We start from the raw sequence: 17958 nt of genomic DNA, 5'->3' as shown, positions 1-17958 counted from the left end.
CTCATGTGGGGACAGTCCAGATCTGGATGCTGCAGCGAAGGCCTGCCTGCAGGGGCTGTGGGGTGGGGGGCACTCCAGTGGGGGCAGAGCTTTGTGCCTAGGCCTGCTGGGTGTGGGGGAGCTTTCCAGGCCAATCATGCCCACGCTCTAGAGGCTCCCTCCACTCCCCACATGCCTGCAAGGGTGGAGGGTGGCCTGGCTACGCAAAGCCCTCATCTTTTGGGTCCTGGTAGAATAGGCTTTCTCAGACTTTGTGGCCTCGTACCCCTTTACACTTTAAAAAATTGTTGAGGACTCCAAAGACCTTTTGTTTAATTATATCTACTAGTGTTTATTGGAAATGAAATCTGAGAAATGTTAATGTTATTGCTTATGTAGAGATAACAATAGACCTGTTACATGTTAGCATAAAATGTATTTTTTTATGAAAACCATTTGTTTTCTAGAACAAAAAAATTACCAGGAAGAGGGGTGATTTTGCATTTTTGTAAGTTTTTGTAGCGTCTGGCATAGTAGACAGCTGGGTCTCATATAGGTTTCTGGTTTTTTTTTTATGATTTATTTATTTATTTAGAGAGATCGCTAGCATGGGGGGAGGGGCAGAGAGGGAGAGAGAGAGAACCTCAAGCAGACTACCCACTGAGTGTGGAGCCTGACTTGGGGCTCTATTCCATGACCCTAAGATCATGACCTGAGCCAAAACCAAGAGTCGAAGGCTTAACCGACTGACCTACCCAGGCACCCCTAGGCTTCTGTTTCTAGCCTGTTGAGAAAGTTGTTTTAGTTGAAGTATTTGAAAGAAACTTGGCCTCACCCAGAGAAGGGAGGAGTGTCCTAGGTAATTGTGGACGTTCTCCTCTGGTACTTCACCCAAACTCCACAATGGTGGTTTCCTAAAGGTTTGTGCAGTGTGGAGTTGGGCACCCTGCCTGTGAACTTTGCACACTCTAGTACATTAAAGTCCTTCGGTCGGTCCTGCACTTGGGATGGATCTTTCACTCACGCAGAGTTTTATATCGTGATGCATTGCTCACCTGGAAAATACTGCTTCTAAAGTATGCTGATCTTCCAAATAGTGCACATTTAATCCTACAATTTCAAAAGATGACTTCTGTTGCCGTCCCCATCCATCTCGTCAGGACCGTCTTTAAGGAGGAAGCTGTCAGATTCACAGTGGAAGATACAGATTCTCCCAATTCTAATTTTTGCCTGTAAGCCCAACTCTTATTACCAGTTTTCCTTGAAGTGACAGACTCGTTTAGTTCACATTTGGGAGACTGCAAAGTGTCCGAGTTTGAATAAGCACGGTCCCTCTCTCAGTGGCTCTTTTAGTGAAGATGGTATTGCCGGACGACAGGAGCAGTGGGTCCGTGCTGTGTATTTCCCTTCTCATCACAGAGTGTTAAAAGTGCCTGTACTCAAGGGTCAGGATGTAATAAAATTCTTAGTTTTCACAGCATCACCGAGGACATTCCTAAGTGAAGCTGCCCTGCCTTTTGCTATGAGTGAAGAATGCACCGCGGCCCGAGGGTTTGGTGCGCCTGCCTTGGGGCTCACGGAGGCCGCTGCGCCCACACTTGCCTTTGCTTTACCAGCGCAAATGTCCACACAGTGAAAAAGGCAAACAGCATCTGACTGTTATGGAACTAGCTTTGACCTTGTGGAGCCCTTGACCACCCCAGGGAACTGCGGAGTCTGGGGACCCCATTTAAAGAACCACCGTCTTGGGAGACGAAATCCACTGCCCTATCTTGCGTGTCATTTTAGTGTACAGAATTCAGCCTCTTATCAAAGCCAAGAGCTTAAGATTCTGTGTCAGCTGAAAAGCGGCTAGAGAATAGAGAAGGTTCAGATCTCTGTCTGGCTAGAAGGCGGATCACATCCTTAGTGAGCCAGGTCACCCAGAAGCCCATAACACTCAAAATCTATCCCAGACCGGCTTTGGCAACAAGAGACTGTCCATGTAGCTGAACCGTCCTGGGTGGCTTTAGGGTTTCCTTGAGCCAGGGCTCTAACCGTGACACTGAGACCCATTGGCCCTTGCTTTTGCTTTTGCTCTGCTTGCTTTTCCTGTGTGTCTCAACGAAGCTGCTCCCACGGTGGCTCCTGACAACTTCATACTGATGACCTTTCTGCTCCGAGGGCTCCAGAAAAGAGTATTTCCTTCTCTCAGCAGAGCCAGCAGAAGCTGTGAGATGTGTATCTCCTTGGTTCTGATTGGGTCATGCTTCCTAGTCCCTTCTAAGATAGCCCTAGTCCCCAAGGCCTGGCACTGTTGTGTGGTGCTCAGCCTGCACAGCTGTACAAAGCAGCCTTGCATGTGCGTGTCTCTGTGCCAGTTATGGAGGCCAGCACAGTCGTGCTGTTGTTGGCTCCTGAGAGCAGGGACAGAGAGGGGATCTGGAGCAAGAGGGGCATGTTTGCCAGGAGAAGGCGGCTCAGGTACCAGTCTGTTGCACTGGGGTTTGGAGGGAGGAATTGCGAAGTGTGGTTTTTGGGGATGGTGGTTCCTCTGGGATGCAAGGGGAGGCAGGAAACTTTCAGAATCCCTCTGAGCACTATGGCCCTTACAACTCCTTTATTTATTCGAACACAAATTGTACAGGTACTCCTAGAGGCCCAGGTGACCCTCAGACTGGCAGAATGAATGACTGGCTCAGGATTTTGGACCAGAACGTGCTGGTCCCTCCCCACCCACAGAGAGCACGCCAGCCTTCAAAGGAATCGACAGCGTTTCAGTGTGTCTTGAAGTGTCTCGATGGGCCACTCATTAAACAGGTAAAGAAATTTGCTGTTTATTGTCCTATGCATGTTGCTACTGCTCTCAGCTGAGGGGATATTGATTTTCACTTATTTATTTAAGTCTTACCACTGTGCCCATTACCTTGGGCCTTGGCAGTGTTTGGAGGCAAAGTGGCTCATCAGCAAAGAGAATACACGATTCAGCGACTCGGTCAGCACTTCTGACACGGGGTAAAGGTTTCTTTCTGCCCACAATAGAGCCATTTTAAAACCCAGGTAATCTGATTTCTTGTGTTATTTCTGAGCCAGGTTGTTTGCAGGAGGTGGGCCCGTGCACGACCCAAGACAGCCTGCTTGCAGCCTGGCGGTTAGAACTGCAGGGGCAGAGCTCTGGGTATCGTGGCAGAAGCCATCGCCTGGATGTACCACAGCCTTCTGCACACTCAGGCCCTTGCTCTGTGGCTCTGCACCCGTCTGTGTCCTTTGGGGGCAGGGAAACTGCTGGAGAAGCTGGTGCTTCTGCGCTGCCCACCGAGCACCCACGTAATCGGATGGTTCTAGTGAGACCCAGGGGGATGCATGAGAAGGATCCAGACCTGCCATTGGGAACATGTGACTTTTTGTAGGGTTTGGCTTGGCAAGGCTATGTCCTCTGCAGATGGTAGCGCGGTTCTCCGTGTGTTCACAGTTGTTGGGGTACTGGAGCTGTAAGAGCTCACTTCTGGGAAGCCACTCACGCCCTACAGCGTTCACTTCCAAGCCCTCTGCTTCAGTGCCTGCCATGCGTTGGCGCTGTTAGCCCCGTGGTGGCTGCCGGTCTTCCAGCTCTTACTGCCCAACACTTTCCCATTCAGTCTGCTGCCTCCTCACAGCAGCCCTTGGAAGCGGGGGGCCTCGTGACTGCGTCTCACAGAAGAGGGGACAGTCTGGGAGAAGGGGCACGGGGTGCACTGCTCTAGGCGGCCACTGGGCTCCAGCCCGGGCAGACAACGCTGGCAGCCTCCGCCTTATAGGAGCTCACAGCTTAGTGGACAGCACCGTCGTCTCTCCTAGGAATTTTAGGAAGGAAATTTTATTTATTGTTCCATTTTATTTCATTTGTTTATTTGTATTTATTTGTTTTTTTTTTTTAAAGATTTTATTTATTTATTTGAGAGAGAAAGAATGAGACAGAGAGAGCATGAGAGTGGGGAGGGTCAGAGGGAGAAGCAGACTCCCTGCTGAGCGGGGAGTCCGATGCGGGACTCGATCCTAGGACTCCAGGATCATGACCTGAGCCGAAGGCAGTTGCTTAACCAACTGAGCCACCCAGGCACCCATGTATTTATTTGTTTTTGAAAAGGTAATTATCATTGTTCAAAATTCACTAGGGTACGTGAGGAAAGTGTATCATTCCACGGAGTCCCTAAGGCACCAGCGTCCCACGCTAGACACAGCCAATGTGACCTGTTGTTTTGTATAACTTTCCAGAAACTCTAAGCAAATACAGCAGATGAATATACCTGTATTATTTTGCTTAAAAAAAACATTCATAGCAGTATGTCTTATAGATTGTTCATGTCATTACGTGAAAAATTTCATTCTCTCTTAAGACAACATAGTATTTCTCTGTTTGGATGAACCTGCATTTATTTATCAGACCCTGGTTGATGAACAGATTTTTTTCCAGTCACTTGCTATTACAGACACAGCTACGGCAATTCACTTCATTTACACATATGCACACGTATGTCTGTAGAATAACTCCTACAAGTGGAATTCCCTGACTTGGAGTTATGTGTTAGACCCAGTTAGAGGTTGTTTATAAAACCCACTTTAGACAGAAAGACATGAACTGTAGTATGAAAGTAAGAGGATGGAGAAAAGATAGGCCCTGTAAACCCAGTGATAATCCTCTGTGTTGTGCTGACGTCAGACAGTCGATTTCACGGTGAGGAGTATTACTAGAGATAAAGGGGCGTTTTGTAATGATGATGGGAATCCAGAAGATAGGCCAGTCCTAAATGTGCATGTACCTCTGTTGAGGTCTGCAAGACCACCCCCAGGTTCAGTGATTCATTGGGGAGACTCACATGACTCAGCATATAATCAGTCTCACAGGAAAGATTTACTACAGTGAAAGGACACAGAGTGAGATCAGCTGTGGGAAAGGCATATGGGGGGAAAGTGTGGGGGGAATAGGCACATGCTTCAGGGGTCCTCTGCTATTGGAGCCCACAGGACACATTCAGTTCCCCCAGCAATGAGTCGTGGCGATACGTGTGAAATGTTCCCAGCCAAGGAAGCTTGTTAGACACCCAGTGGCCATGTGGTTTTGACTGGGCAGGTGGCTGTCCTCTGCCTAGCATGTTCCCACGCTCCATACTCCCAGCAAGAAAGCACGTGTTCGGCATAAACCAGTTTGTATAGTTTAGGCACAGGGTGCCATTGTCAGTAGGGTGATGGGAACCCTCCTGAAAGCTAAGCCCAGCCTCCAGTCAAGGGCCAGCCTCGTATACTGGCCTTTCAAAGCATAACAGTTGGGCCAGCTGTGATCGCTCTTCCGTGCACAGTACCCAGTAACAGCTTCCAAACACTTGAGGCAAAATTGTGTAGAACTAAAGGGAGCTCCGTTCACATTCACCATCACATTGGAGACTCTTAACCCTCCTCTCTCAATGATTGATAGAACACATAAACCAAAAAACCCATAAGGATTTGGAAGATCTAAACACCATCCACCACCTTGACCTGATTGTCATCTCTAAAACACTATAACCAACAAATAGAATACAAGTTCTTCTCAAGTGCATGTGGAACATTCACAAAGACAGACTGTATGCTGGGCCATGAAAATAAGTCTCAATGGATTTAAAAGGATTGAAATTTATAAAGAGTATATATATATGTTCATTGACTCGTATGGTGTTAAATTAGAAATCAACAAGAAGATACCTAGAAAATCCACAAATAGCAGGAAATTAACACACTATTATTAGAAAATAATTTGAACTGAGTAATGGAAGAACATACAAAATTTACGGGATGCCAGTAATTTAGTCCTTAGAGCAAAACTTACAGCAAGAGGAGAAGAAAGGTATAAAATCAATGACCTCTCTGTCCTCTGTAAGAATCTACATGAGAAGAACAAGTTAAACCCAAAGAGAATAGAAGAAGGAAATGGTAGATTTCTGCTCATTTAGCAGAAATCAGTTAAGAAGGGGCAAACAATAGAGAAGATCAGCAAAGCTAGAATTTGGTTCTTTGAAAAGATTAATAAGATTGATAAACTCCTACAAGAATGATCATGTGAAAAGAGTGAGAAAACACCGATTGCCGATATTAGGAAGAAAAGAAGGAGCATTACTATATATCCTACAGGTGTTAAGAAGATAGTTGAGGGATATCATGAATAACTTGTGTGCCAACAAATTTGATAACTTAGTTGAAATGGACAAATTTCTTGAAAAGCACAACTTACCCAAAGTGACACTAATAGAAATGGAAAATAGAAAAAGTCCTGTGTTCATTAAAGAAATGGAACTCATAATTTAACAGCTTCCTACAAAGAAACTCCAGAGTTAGGTGACTTCATTGTTGGGTTTTATAAAGTATCAAAGGAAGAAATAATATGAATTTTAGATAAACTCTTTTAGAAAACAGAGGAGGAGAGAATGCTTCCCAGCTGTTTTTTTTTTTTTTTGGGGGGGGGCTGCCATAACCGATAACTAGATCAGGCAAGGACATCACAAGAAAATTACATACTGACATCCCTCGTGAATATTAACACAAAAATCCTTAAAATATTAGGACATCAGATCTAGTGATAGACATAAAGGATCAGGTGGGGTTTAACACGGGAATCCAAACTTTTACAGGTTTTATAGCTGACTCTTGAACAACGTGGAGGTTAGTGGCACTGACCCCCCTCATGGTCAAAAATCCACGTGTAACTTTTGACTTCCCCCAAACTTAACAAATAATAGCCTACTGTTGACCAGAAGCCTTCTTGAGAATGTAAACAGTTGATTTGCACGTATTTTGTATGCTATACGTATTGTACACTGTGTTCTTACAATAGAGTCAGCTAGAGGAAGGAAAATTCTATTAAAATCGTGAGGAAGAGAAAACACATCTACAGTCTGGTACTGTGTTCGTCAAAACCAAACCAAACCACATATAAGTGGACCTTTGCAGTTCAAACTGTGGTGTTCAAGGGTCAGCTGTACATACAAGAATCAGTGAATAGATAGCATTTAAAAGAAGACCAAGTAGGAAGAAAAAAAAAAAGACCAAATAGGGAAAAAAAAAAAAAAGACCAAGTAGGAAATGTGAAAAAGTGTAGTCTTAGAAAGTTTGTATGATGTTAGTTATTTTGAGAATTGACAGCTTTAGATGATTGCAAGCTTCCCTGTGAAAGGAATTGGCTAAAAATATTACATGATTTGAACGCAGGACACTTTCTTAATAGTTTTTGTATATCTTTTTGGCCATCCCATTTACCTATTTCATCGAGTTTAATTTTTACCATGAACATTGATTACACTTCTTTGCTTTGAGACGGCTATTCCAATTCAGTTTGATGTTTCCTGGGCACCATTGTATGGTTGGAGCTGTGTGGGGGGCACGGATGACTGTCCCATATTCTGTCTTCACGCAGCGGCAGAGACCATTTAGAAACTTACCTGAATAGAAATGGGTACAAAGTAGCATCAAGGTGGAGGAGTGGTTAGGGTCTGGACCTCTGGGAAGAAGTCTAGGTCAGTAAGAAAGGTTTGGGACTTAGCAGGTCCTGGCTGGTGCTTACCTCTCTGAGAGCATAGTGGGAAGCAGGAACAGGACGAGGAGTGGGGGAGGAGGAATAGGGATGAGGAGGAGGATAAAGAGGCTGATGGAGGCACCCTGGGCAGGAGCAGCCGCAAGGGGAGGCCTAGGACCAGGCCCCCGGGGGGTGAGTGCCCCGAGTACCTCCATGGGTGAAGTCTAGCTCCAGGCCCTAAGGATGGAGCAGGGAAGAGAATATTCTGGGCTCTTGTCCTCCCAGAGCTCACACTCGTCTGGGGCTGGCAGGGAACTGGATGAACGCTGGGGAAATAGAAAGTAGGGTCAGAGGATGGGCATGGTCAGGGAAGGCAGGGGAGTGAGCCACAGGTGGGGGAGGTTCCTGAGAAGAGGCAGACTGGAGGGGTGTGGGTGGAGAGGCAGCCTGTGTGCGAGGCCCCGTGAGTCGAGGGGCTCCCATAACTGTGATTGAAACTGGGTTTGGAGGCCTCCAGACCCGTCGGCTGTCTTCCCTGCCTCCATACCCGACACCACCTCGCTCCCAGCAGCCCCGGACAGAAAACATGCCATCATCCTTCGCTAGGGACGTGGGACTCCCAGCACAGGGCAAGGCCTGGGCACCCCGAAGTGGCCGGCCACCCCATCCGTCCTGCTTTGGTCCCTCACTTCCCACACCCAGCCCATCAGCCGCACCACCCCGCCACCTCTGTGGGCTAGCTGGAGGGGGTGTAACGGACAGAACAGTGTGAGCTGTGTGAAGTGCCCAAGCTGGGGACTTGTGAGAGGCCCCTGCTGAGTTACATGGCACATGGGCCCCTTCCTCTTCCCCTGAGAGTTGCTGCAGTTACACAGGCGGGTATGGGATTTTGTTTGTATTTAGGGCCGGCGAGGGCAACATGGAGAAGACAGTTTGTTACCGGGCCCAAGAGGTGGGGGTATGCCAGGCCACACAGGGCCCCGTGGGGTGGCACCGGGGTCTCTTGGGAGGTGGAACGTGGGAGACCGTGGCCAAGAGCTGTCACTGTGGTTTTCGTGGGAAGGAACGTGTAAGGCAGGCTGACCAGGTTTAGGATTGGCTGGTGTAAATAATCTTGGTGGCCTCTGAGAGAGCCAGATAGAGGGGCAGGTGGGAGTCTGGACTCTGGATTGGTTGGTTTGCACATCATAGATGTTCTGGGAGGCAGGTCATTTCGTCTGTCTAGGAATTAGCTGGCCCCAGGAGGGGCAGTCTTATGCTCGTGTTTGTGCCTTGGGACTTCACTGCTCTGATTGGCCCGGAGAGGGCCAAGCACTCTGATGCATAATCCTACCAAGACCAGTGGCCGTGGGAGAGAGGCAGTTCCCCCAAGGGATCTTGACACCTAAAGATGGTTGCTAAGTGGGCCAGGTCTCCCAGGCTGGTCGGTCGGCACAGGGGATGGCTCCCGATGTCAAGCAGCCTTCAGGACCGGTACCCTCTGTCTCCTAGGGCGGGCTGGAGGTGCTTTCGGAGGTGGGCTGCCATCTGCGCGTGTCTCTCTTTGATGTCACCTACCGGCACTTTTTCGGGAGGACGTGGAAGACCGCAGTGAGGCCGGCGGAGCAGCTCTCCAGGCAGCCGTCCAGGATCGTCTTTGATGAGGTGGGCCGTGGCGGCGGGGCGGGGGGGCTGCTCTGTGGTTCAGAGCAGAGGTGCAGGGGATATGACCTGCGGTCACGACCCGTGCGTCTCAGACCCGGGGAACACCACAGAGCAGCAGAGGGGCTGTTGCAAAGCTTGTCTAGCACTGGGGCACTTTGTCTCCAGAGAAAACCTGCGTGGAAGCCCAGTGTCCCGGACAGACGAGAGCACGTGCCTCTCGAAACTGTAGGGCAGGAGCACTTGGGGGTCTTCTCGCCTTCAAGGAACCTTGAGGTTCTTGGAACGAAGTTAGGAAATTATCGATCTCATCTGGCTGCCCCGTTTCCCCTCACCTTCCTTGTCCCCCTTCTTTCATTTTGGCTTCTTTCTTTGTCTTAAAGATGAACAATTGAAACTTAGAAGGAAGGTGACTTGTCCAGGTAGCAGGTGGCAGAGCCTGGACTCGAACCCTGGCCTCCGTTTCCACCCTGGGTGGTTGCATTGGTATTGCTTCCTAACGCGGTTTGGCCTACTTGGTTGTGTCTGGCCGCATGCAGGTGGGCGTTTTCTGTCTTGGTTCAGCTGCACCAAATACAAGCTCTGTTCAGCCCTGCAGCTGGGTGCCAGGGGGTGGTGGTGGGCCACCTGGGCGTGGTACTTGCGGCGCAGGACGGGGTGGGGGGGGGACACGCCAAGGCAGGTGACAGAGTCATTGCAAGTTGTGGTAAGCTTTGGAAGGAGACCAGTGCGCTCTGTCCCCGGGGGAGAAGGGGGACCTGCCACGGGAACGTGAAGAAGGAGGGTCTCCCCTCGCAGCGAACACTGAAGCCGAACCTGGGAAGAGCTGCGAGCGGAGGCGCTGTGGGCTTGCACGCGCACAGGCTGGGCTTCCGAGCGCGGCGGGTCTGCTTGATTGACGGTCACAGGTCTGGAGAGGGCCGAGGCCCCGTTGACTTGGTCTTTCTCATGTGTAGAGTAGGGCTGGAGGGACAGGTCGTGCTGTGAATAATGGAGGTGTCACTGCATGAGCCAGAGCCCAGCGTGGCCCTTTTCTGCTGGGGACTGTCCCGGCCCAGTCACGAAATGGCCGGGGGCCGTGGAGCTGCTCTTTGCACTTGGCTGCCACCCGGAGCTAAGACTGTGGTCGGGCGTGGAGTGATTCTCCTGGGAGCCCGGCCTTCACGAGTAGTGGAGGGTGCGCCTGCCCCCAGAGGCCAGGAAGGTCCGACGGAGCCTGGCTAAAACACACGTCCTGGGAACAGAAGGTGCGTCTTGTGTTAAGGTTGTCTCACAGCACATGCCAATGCCCCTGGGAGGCCTCGGGCCGGCCACGCCGTGCGTGATTACGTGTGGGCCCCTGGGACTCCTCACAGGGCTCCGTGAGCACAGGTGATGCGTGGCCGTCGCACCCCTGCTGCGGCAGGACGAGGCTCGCCAGGAGCGGCGAGGCCCTGGCGTGGCTGGTCACCTGGCCCGGGCTCAGCCTCTGCTGCCCTGGGGGGCGGCCTTCGAGGGCTGGGCTTCGGGCTTCTCTTTGCCACGTGTACAGTCAGGCCCAGGGACGCCTGGTATGTGAGAGTTTCTACAGTGAGTGCTGAAGTCCCCTAGTGGGGAGTCAGCCGTGGGCTGGCGTCGGCTCACAGCACATCTACGTGATTCCATCGCGCCACCTTCCTCCAGAGTCGGTATTATAGGTCCCTCCCTGAAGAGTGATCCAGCAGGTCAGGAGGCCAGGAGTGCCCGGAGCTCTGTGGCCTGCGCCTGACCAGCGTCTGCTCCGGGACCCTGCACGCTCCGACTGGAAGGGTCTCGAGAGTCAAGGGATGGAGGCGTGCGCTAAAATTGGCACCGGAGTGCTTTGCAGGTTTGGTTTTGGAATGAGTCCCTCTTCCGTGTCCTCCCCTCAGTCCACCTTTCCGTGGCCCACGGTGAGTGGTGGGATGTCCCACAGGCCGTGCTCTGCCCGGAGTGGCTTGGCTCTGGTGACCCTGCGGAACTGGCCTGCTCCTCCTGGACTTGTCCAGGCGTAACATTCCTACCCCCCGAGGCCTCCGCTCTACGCCGGTTGTGGGACTGGGACACTTCAGATGTCAGCTGGTCCTGAGCCCTCCTGGCTCACAGCTCAGGGCCACGTCGCGAGTCAGGGGAGCCAAGCGCCACTCCTGCTCAGCCTCGGCTGCCCTCACACTTCGTCTTCTGCTGAGTTGGGCATGGCGATAGGGGATGGTGGGTTAGTGAGGCCCACAGTGTTTAACGTTTCTGGAAGATTCTGCACCCTTCAGCCCTGGAGTTGCTGAAGCGGAGCCTGCAGCAGGGCCAGTGGGCGGAACCGAGTGACGGGCTTGCTCGGGAAGCTGCTGGGGTCCGGCTGCTATGCCCAAGGCGGACAGCAGAGGCCAGTGGCGCCCCAGGAATGCGCTCCAGCTGGCGGCCGCGCCCTTCAGCAGCGTCCTCCGGGCCCAGCACTTCCTCTCATTTCCTCGATGCTCCCAATACAGGGAAAATAGGTGTCTTTCCAGCTTAGTTAATGAAAGAGCATCCCGTGTGCGGCATGTGCATATGTCCGTGTGTCCGTGCACACAGGCCGTTGGAACGCAGAGCGTTCCCGTGGCGGCCCTGACACACGGGAGGGACATAAGTACACTGTGCCCTGGTTTGAGGGGACTCTGAAACTCGGTGATCTTTTTCTGGTCTTGCTAAGTGCCTGTGTTTTCTGGTTTTACTGCTCAGTGGTGGCGTGGGGGAAATCTGATTGGAGGTGGGCAGGCCGCCAGTAGCAGGGGACCATCTTTGGAATCATCGTGGCTGTCCAATCCCAGTGTGGATTAGTGACCCAAGCTCAGGTGCTCAGGGTTTTTCCTGAGTCGCCAGTGTCCTGTTTAGCCCCGATTTTATTACTTGGCAAACAATGTCCTGGAAAAAGACCTTGAAAAAGGAAATCTTGCCTTGAACCCGAGCTGGTGTTTCCAAGAATGATGAATTCCTGCCCCCTCGGCCTCCCTCCTCAGGCTCCGCCCTCGGACTTGGGCTGCCCCCCTCGGACTCGGCCTCCCGGGCGCTGCCTGATGGAGCCTCTCGGCTCAGAGACCAGAGTGCTGAGCCGCCCTTCCAGACCATCCTCGTGTAGAGGAATTGCCTTTCACTTTTGCTGAGATGGTTAATAATTTGTTCAACCTCTCAAAAAGTATCTTTAAAAAAATAATCTGGGAAGGGGTGCCTGGGTGGCTCAGTCGTTAAGCGTCTGCCTTCGGCTCAGGTCATGATCCCAGGGTCCTGGGATCAAGCCCCACTTTGGGCTCCCTGCTCCGCGGGAAGCCTGCTTCTCCCTCTCCCACTCCCCCTGCTTGTGTTCCTGCTCTCGCTGTGTCTCTCTCTGTCAAATAAATAAATAAAATCTTTAAAAAAAAAAAAAAAATCTGGGAAGCCAAAGTACCATGCAGTTTCTACATTTTCTTTCTGAGATGGACATAATTCTTTAAATTCTACCCTTAACTAACCATGTGCAGGCTTCCCGTGACAGTCTCATTTTCCCTCCTCCTCCTAATTTATGGGAGTGAGTGCGCAGGAGTGCTAGGGCTTGTCCACACACGACCGCCATGCAGATGGGGCTTGCTCCCACCCCGGGATTGCCTCAGCCCGGGTGTTGCCAGAGGAGCAGGGGAACCAGCTGTCTGAGCTCGAGATAACAGCTAACTGTGTTGCTTCTGCTTCCCTTAACCAACACCACGAGAAGATGCTCTTGAACGTTCTCATCCATCAGAGTAAAGAGAGCCATGTCATTCTCTCTTTAAAAGTGCATGCTGTCAAGGAATATCAATGTAATCCCAAGGAAACTCTGGAAGCTCTTCTAAGTGACTTGATTAATCCCCTGCTTCTGGAACGTGCGCTGGTCCTCTCCTCCCACAGCCGCGCTGCCTCTGACGGGTCGTCTGGGCTGCTTCCCAGTGTACGTGACCACGGCAGGAGCCGGAGGGCAGCGTCCTTCTCTCGGGTGCTGACTGTGGAGAGTCTCCCTCTGCGGAGGGCCCCATCCTCTCCGGCTCTACAGAAAGCACCCCAGGGACTAGGAGCCAGAAGTGGGGGGATGACCGCTCTCCAGGATGCTTCTAGTATTGGGCCTTCATTGCATGGAGATTTAACTACCTGCCATGGGGGACGATAGAAAGCTTTAAATTTGTCAACTTGTGTTGTTTGTTTGTAATAGTATATACTGTGGGGTATTTGAGGTTGCTTTTCTGGGTAAGCTAAGGAAGTGTCCTTTAGGCTGGAGTGGGACTGGCTCAGGCCCTGAGTGTGGGAGTCGATGGAGGTGGGCTCTCACTTATTCCTGTGGGGTTTTAGGCCAGTGACCCAAACTCTTGACTCTGATTCATCATCTGGGCGTGAGAGATAACGCCGTGCATGTCATAAGGTTACATCACTGCTAAATAATATGTCTTCATGAACAGACACCGTGTAAGCAGTGGGCATCCATTCAGCAAGCACATGGTGCCAGGCTCTGTTTAGGAGCTGGACACAGCAGGACGGAGAAGGCAGCATGTCACCCCGTCAGCTGGGGCTGAAGTTTACGTTGTCACCCTGGACAGTGCTTCTCAGCCTCGGCTTGCTGACATTTGGGGCTGGACACGTCTCCTGGTGGGTCTGGATCCTCGTGTGTTGTTTGCTGTGGGTAATGGTGGGCTCTGTCCTGGGTGAACAAAAGTTTTTGACTTTGGAACTGGAGACTTTGCATTTCCCAGCAGAGAGTTTCATGTAGCCGAGTTCCCCATGCTTGGAGCGTTCAGTCTTAGGGTGGGAAGTGTACGGGAAGCCATCCGAGCCTCAAGGGGGAGGCTGCAGGAAGTGTTTGTAAATTATTTGCCTTCCTGAAGATATTTTCTTAAAGGCTGATTTAAAAAGAATTATTTGGAAGGCACTGTTGTAATCTCCGCTCTGCTCTTCCCTGGCTGCGCCTCCCAGCCTTCTGCTTGGGACTGAAGGGGGCAGGTTGGGTGGTGGTGCTGTTGGGGACGCATGGCTGCAACCTCTCCAGGGAGGCACATCACCAGAGGCCCAATTTCAATTCTGTCATGTGGGTGAGAAATGGGGACCTCGCCCCGAGGCAAAATGGTGTCTGTGTTTTTGAAGATGAAGGCATTAAGACAGGAGCATTTCCATGATTTATTAATCTGTTTATCCTGTCAGGGAGGAAACCTGTCAAATGTGGATGAGTGGGATGTGACTGGGGTGAACGCGGGCCCCCCTCTTTGGTCTTGAGAGACCCTCTCTTGCAGGTAATTTGATGGGCTTGACTCAAACTTTTAATCATGCAATTTCAGTTGATGCATAGGATTTTCCTCTCAAAGCTTGCTGCACGGTGCTAATTAAACGTCCTTAGTCTGAAGGGCTTGTTTGCGGTTCTTGCTCAGCTGAGTGCTGGTGGGGTGTGTGGCGGGCACCGCGCCTAGGTATGGGTGAATCGGGCTGGCCCGGCTTTGTCCTCCTGGGGACAGTCCCCGCAAGGCGACCAGGGGATTAAAGCTCGTTAAAAACCAAAAATCAACTGAGTAAATTTGAAGATCTAATTGGCTTTATCCACGACTCATGAATTGGGCAGAATCCCATCTAGCAAATAGAAAGGAGCTCCGGGGAGCTGGACAGAGTGAAGGGCTTTTATAGACAGAGGGGTGGGAAGAAGTTTCTAGCAAAGAGAAACTTTTCAGGCAAGGTGACCTTCCTGGGGGTGGGAGGCGGGAGGGGTCATCCAAGGAGATTGCCTCACTGGCACTGACCAGGGAATTCCGGATCCGCACGCTAAAGGCTGCGTGCCTGGGACAGGTGGAAAGGGCAGTTGGGTCAGGCGTCCTTGGTTTGCTGACTGGGGCTTAGCACAGGTGGGGCCTGCTGGGTTGTTTTCTAACCAGCCGCAGAGCTGCCTGGGGCTCTCACCCCTGGGAGGCTTTTACTTCCTTCCACATGCTTCTGGTCAGTCCTGAGCAGGGTTTGTGTTTTATGCCTGCCTAATCTAGCCTTTACCTTTTAACTCTGAAATTGAGGGTGGGATCGTGTTTTCAGGTTCCTTAGAAATTCTTCGGCACGGTGCTGTCCCCACACTGAAGGGTTCCTAAATTACGTTTGGAAAAGAGCACGTGCCCTTCACGGTAACGCCCATCAGACCGCGGGTCGTGGTCAGGATGCTGCACTTCCAGCCGCCGACCCTCCTGGTTGAAGATGGAGTCTTTGCAGACAACAATGGGGCTCTGCTCTTGTTGATTTGGTCTCAGAACAGTTGTTTTCGGGGGTAAACGGGAGGGAGAGGGGGCAGCCATAGATCTGAACTCGGGACATGCCGAAGCAGCTGGTCCCACGGCCTCCAGGCAGAGCAATTTCAAGGTGACCTCTAAGTGGGCGATGACTGTGGCTTTGCATCAGGGTTTAAAATATTTGTTTCACTGCCAAAAGGGAAAGTGGGCACTGTTCCTAAAACGGATGTGGACAGGTATAAATATAAGAGGTGAGACAGGGACAGACCCAACTCCACAGCGGGGCTTTCGGAAACAGTTCTTGAGTCTTGGAAACAGAAACATAATTCTCTTTTGGTCCAACCACCTGTCAGCGGTAAGTGGTCATTATTTCATCATTTTGCAATAAAAGATAATAGAATAACGATTTATATCTCATGGCTGATGTTTTAATGTGTCTCTCTGTTATCCTGGGCTGACAGTCTGTGATTACAGTAAACGTTTTCCTGGTGACACCATGGTAATGACTCGTTAATGGGGGATTAGTCCACGTTTAAATCACATCCTCGCAGTGGCCCAGCCTGGCCCTGCCTTACCGGTCCCTGACTTGGTGGGGGCGGGGGGTGGTCTTTGTGCTCAGCGAGTGGCCCAGCACCCTTGCTTGTCCCCTAGACGCAGTTCCGGGGACTCCTCTGCATCCAGAGCCACAGCTCAGTGCCTCCATCTAGGTTTGTTCTGCAAAACCCCGCTGTCCCCATCTTCTGTGCCTACGACGTTTATTAGTTTTATTTTATTTTTTCTTTTATTTGAGAGAGAATGAGAGAGAGAGAGCACATGAGAGAGGGGAGGGTCAGAGGGAGAAGCAGACTCCCCGATGAGCAGGGAGCCCGATGCGGGACTTGATCCCGGGACTCCAGGACCATGACCTGTGCGGAAGGCAGTTCCTTAACCAACTGAGCCACTCAGGCAAAAGCAGCCGGTCTGGGCTTCATGAGGTAGAAGAGCAGAGGCGCTTTCTTTCCCTCTGGGAGCACACATCAGAGTGAGGCTGGCTGGACGCAGGTGGATCTGACCCATTCCACCGCCCCCTGGTGATGGGCAGGGATGGGGCCCAGCTGGGGCTCCATTTGCATTTGAGGAGTGGGAACATACACGTGGGAAACCTTTTAAGAGCGACTTGAATACCATCTGCTTGGCTTCCATCCAAAAAATAAAAAAATCTTGTTAGAAAATGATGTCAAGGCGATTTTTTGTCATAAAAAGATGTTAGTTGGGCTCTGAACTGGGGATAATTACAAAGCATTTCCAGAAATCTAAGGCTCCTGCTTAGTTTAAAGAGCATTAGTTTAGGTAACTTCGTAATGGTTACCCATCGCACAGGGATTACAGTCAGTGTTGGCGAGTTGTGTTGAAATTTTATGCAGCGAGTGCTCCGTGAAGTGGCTCAGCAGGTGTGTGTGTGTGTGTGTGTGTGTGTGTGTGTGTGTGTGTGTTTGCAGTGACCGGGTCCTCGCCGGGCCATGGGGGGGCACACAGACGACCTGCTGTCTGTCGGCTTTTTCTGGGGGTGGGAAGCTCCTGGAGCAGAAGCCAGCAGTCTGATGTCCTGGGTGTTGGGCGCTCCAGAGTGTTCCTTGACTCCGAGGGAGCTACTGTACTGTGGCTGCTCTCTCCGGCGCCCTGGAAGGGACTCGGGGTTCCCCGCGGCCACACGCTTGTGGCATTTACACGACGGCAGAGCGAACGCACCTGCGCCTTTTCTGTAGTCTCTCGGCAGCGGGCGGATGGTCAGTCACCAAAGTTGTGGCTTCTGTCTTGCAGCCCGTGTACTTTCACACATCCTTAAACCACCCTAACGTGGTGGCTGTGGTCGAGGTGGTCACCGAAGGCCGGAAGCGGGACGGCTCCCTCCAGGCTCTGTCATGTGGGTTTGGAATTCTTCGGATCTTTGGCAACAAGCTGGAATCTCCTACCTCTGCCTCCCAGGACAAGCGGTATCTGCCTCGTTTTCTTCATCCTTGGGGGTTTCCAGCATCGTTTTGTGGAGAATTAACTGCTTATCACTGGCCATGCTAGAAAGCTTTATGATGGTCAACTTGTGGTCTGTTCCTAACAGTGTGTCCTGTGGGATTAACTGTTTGCCATTTCTGAGTAAGCCAAGGAAGTGTCCTCTAGGCTGGAGTGGGACTGGCTCAGGCCCTGGGTGTGGGAGTCGATGGAGGTGGGCTCTCACTTATTCCTGTGGGGTTTTAGGCCAGTGACCCAAACTCTTGATTCTGATTCATCATCTGGGCGTGAGAGATAACGCCATGCATGTCCTAAGTGATGTAGGGAAGGCGTTAGGGTTCAAAGCCAACGGCCAAGAAAGAATTCTTGAGACGTCTTTGGTACAAAAAGCCTGGGGACAGGACCCGTGGGCAGGAAGAGCTGCACCAGCGTTGTGAGTGGTGGCCCATTATATACTCTCAAGTTGGGAGGGGTTCAGGGAGAGCGTAAGTCTCCAAGGAATTTGGAAGCAAGGTTTCCAGGGCCTTGAGCTATTGTTGGGAAAAGGTCATTCATTACCGTCTAATAAAACCTGAATCATGAGACCCTTCAGATGTATATCGGTGGGGCATATGCTTGGGGGATGAT

At 51.2% G+C, this 17958-nt stretch overlaps 1 protein-coding gene across 1 annotated transcript in view; it reads left to right on the top strand.

Annotated features, from left to right (window-relative positions):
* The window catches only part of NPHP4 (nephrocystin 4), an 80379-nt gene that overhangs the window by 4344 nt on the left and 58077 nt on the right, over positions 1-17958 (top strand). Inside the window, exons 2-4 of the mRNA XM_081816815.1 lie at positions 2606-2778; positions 8972-9124; positions 17146-17318. Of these exons, the coding sequence (XP_081672941.1) occupies positions 2644-2778; positions 8972-9124; positions 17146-17318 (461 nt within the window). The 5' untranslated portion in view covers positions 2606-2643. The remainder of the gene's footprint in view (positions 1-2605; positions 2779-8971; positions 9125-17145; positions 17319-17958) is intronic.

The sequence above is a fragment of the Leptonychotes weddellii genome, chromosome 4 (assembly GCF_054177405.1).
Source record: "Leptonychotes weddellii isolate Sample4059 chromosome 4, ASM5417740v2, whole genome shotgun sequence".
Lineage (NCBI taxonomy): Eukaryota > Metazoa > Chordata > Mammalia > Carnivora > Phocidae > Leptonychotes > Leptonychotes weddellii.
The sequence above is the reverse complement of the archived record's forward strand: the minus strand, read 5'-3'. Positions and strand labels throughout refer to the sequence as shown.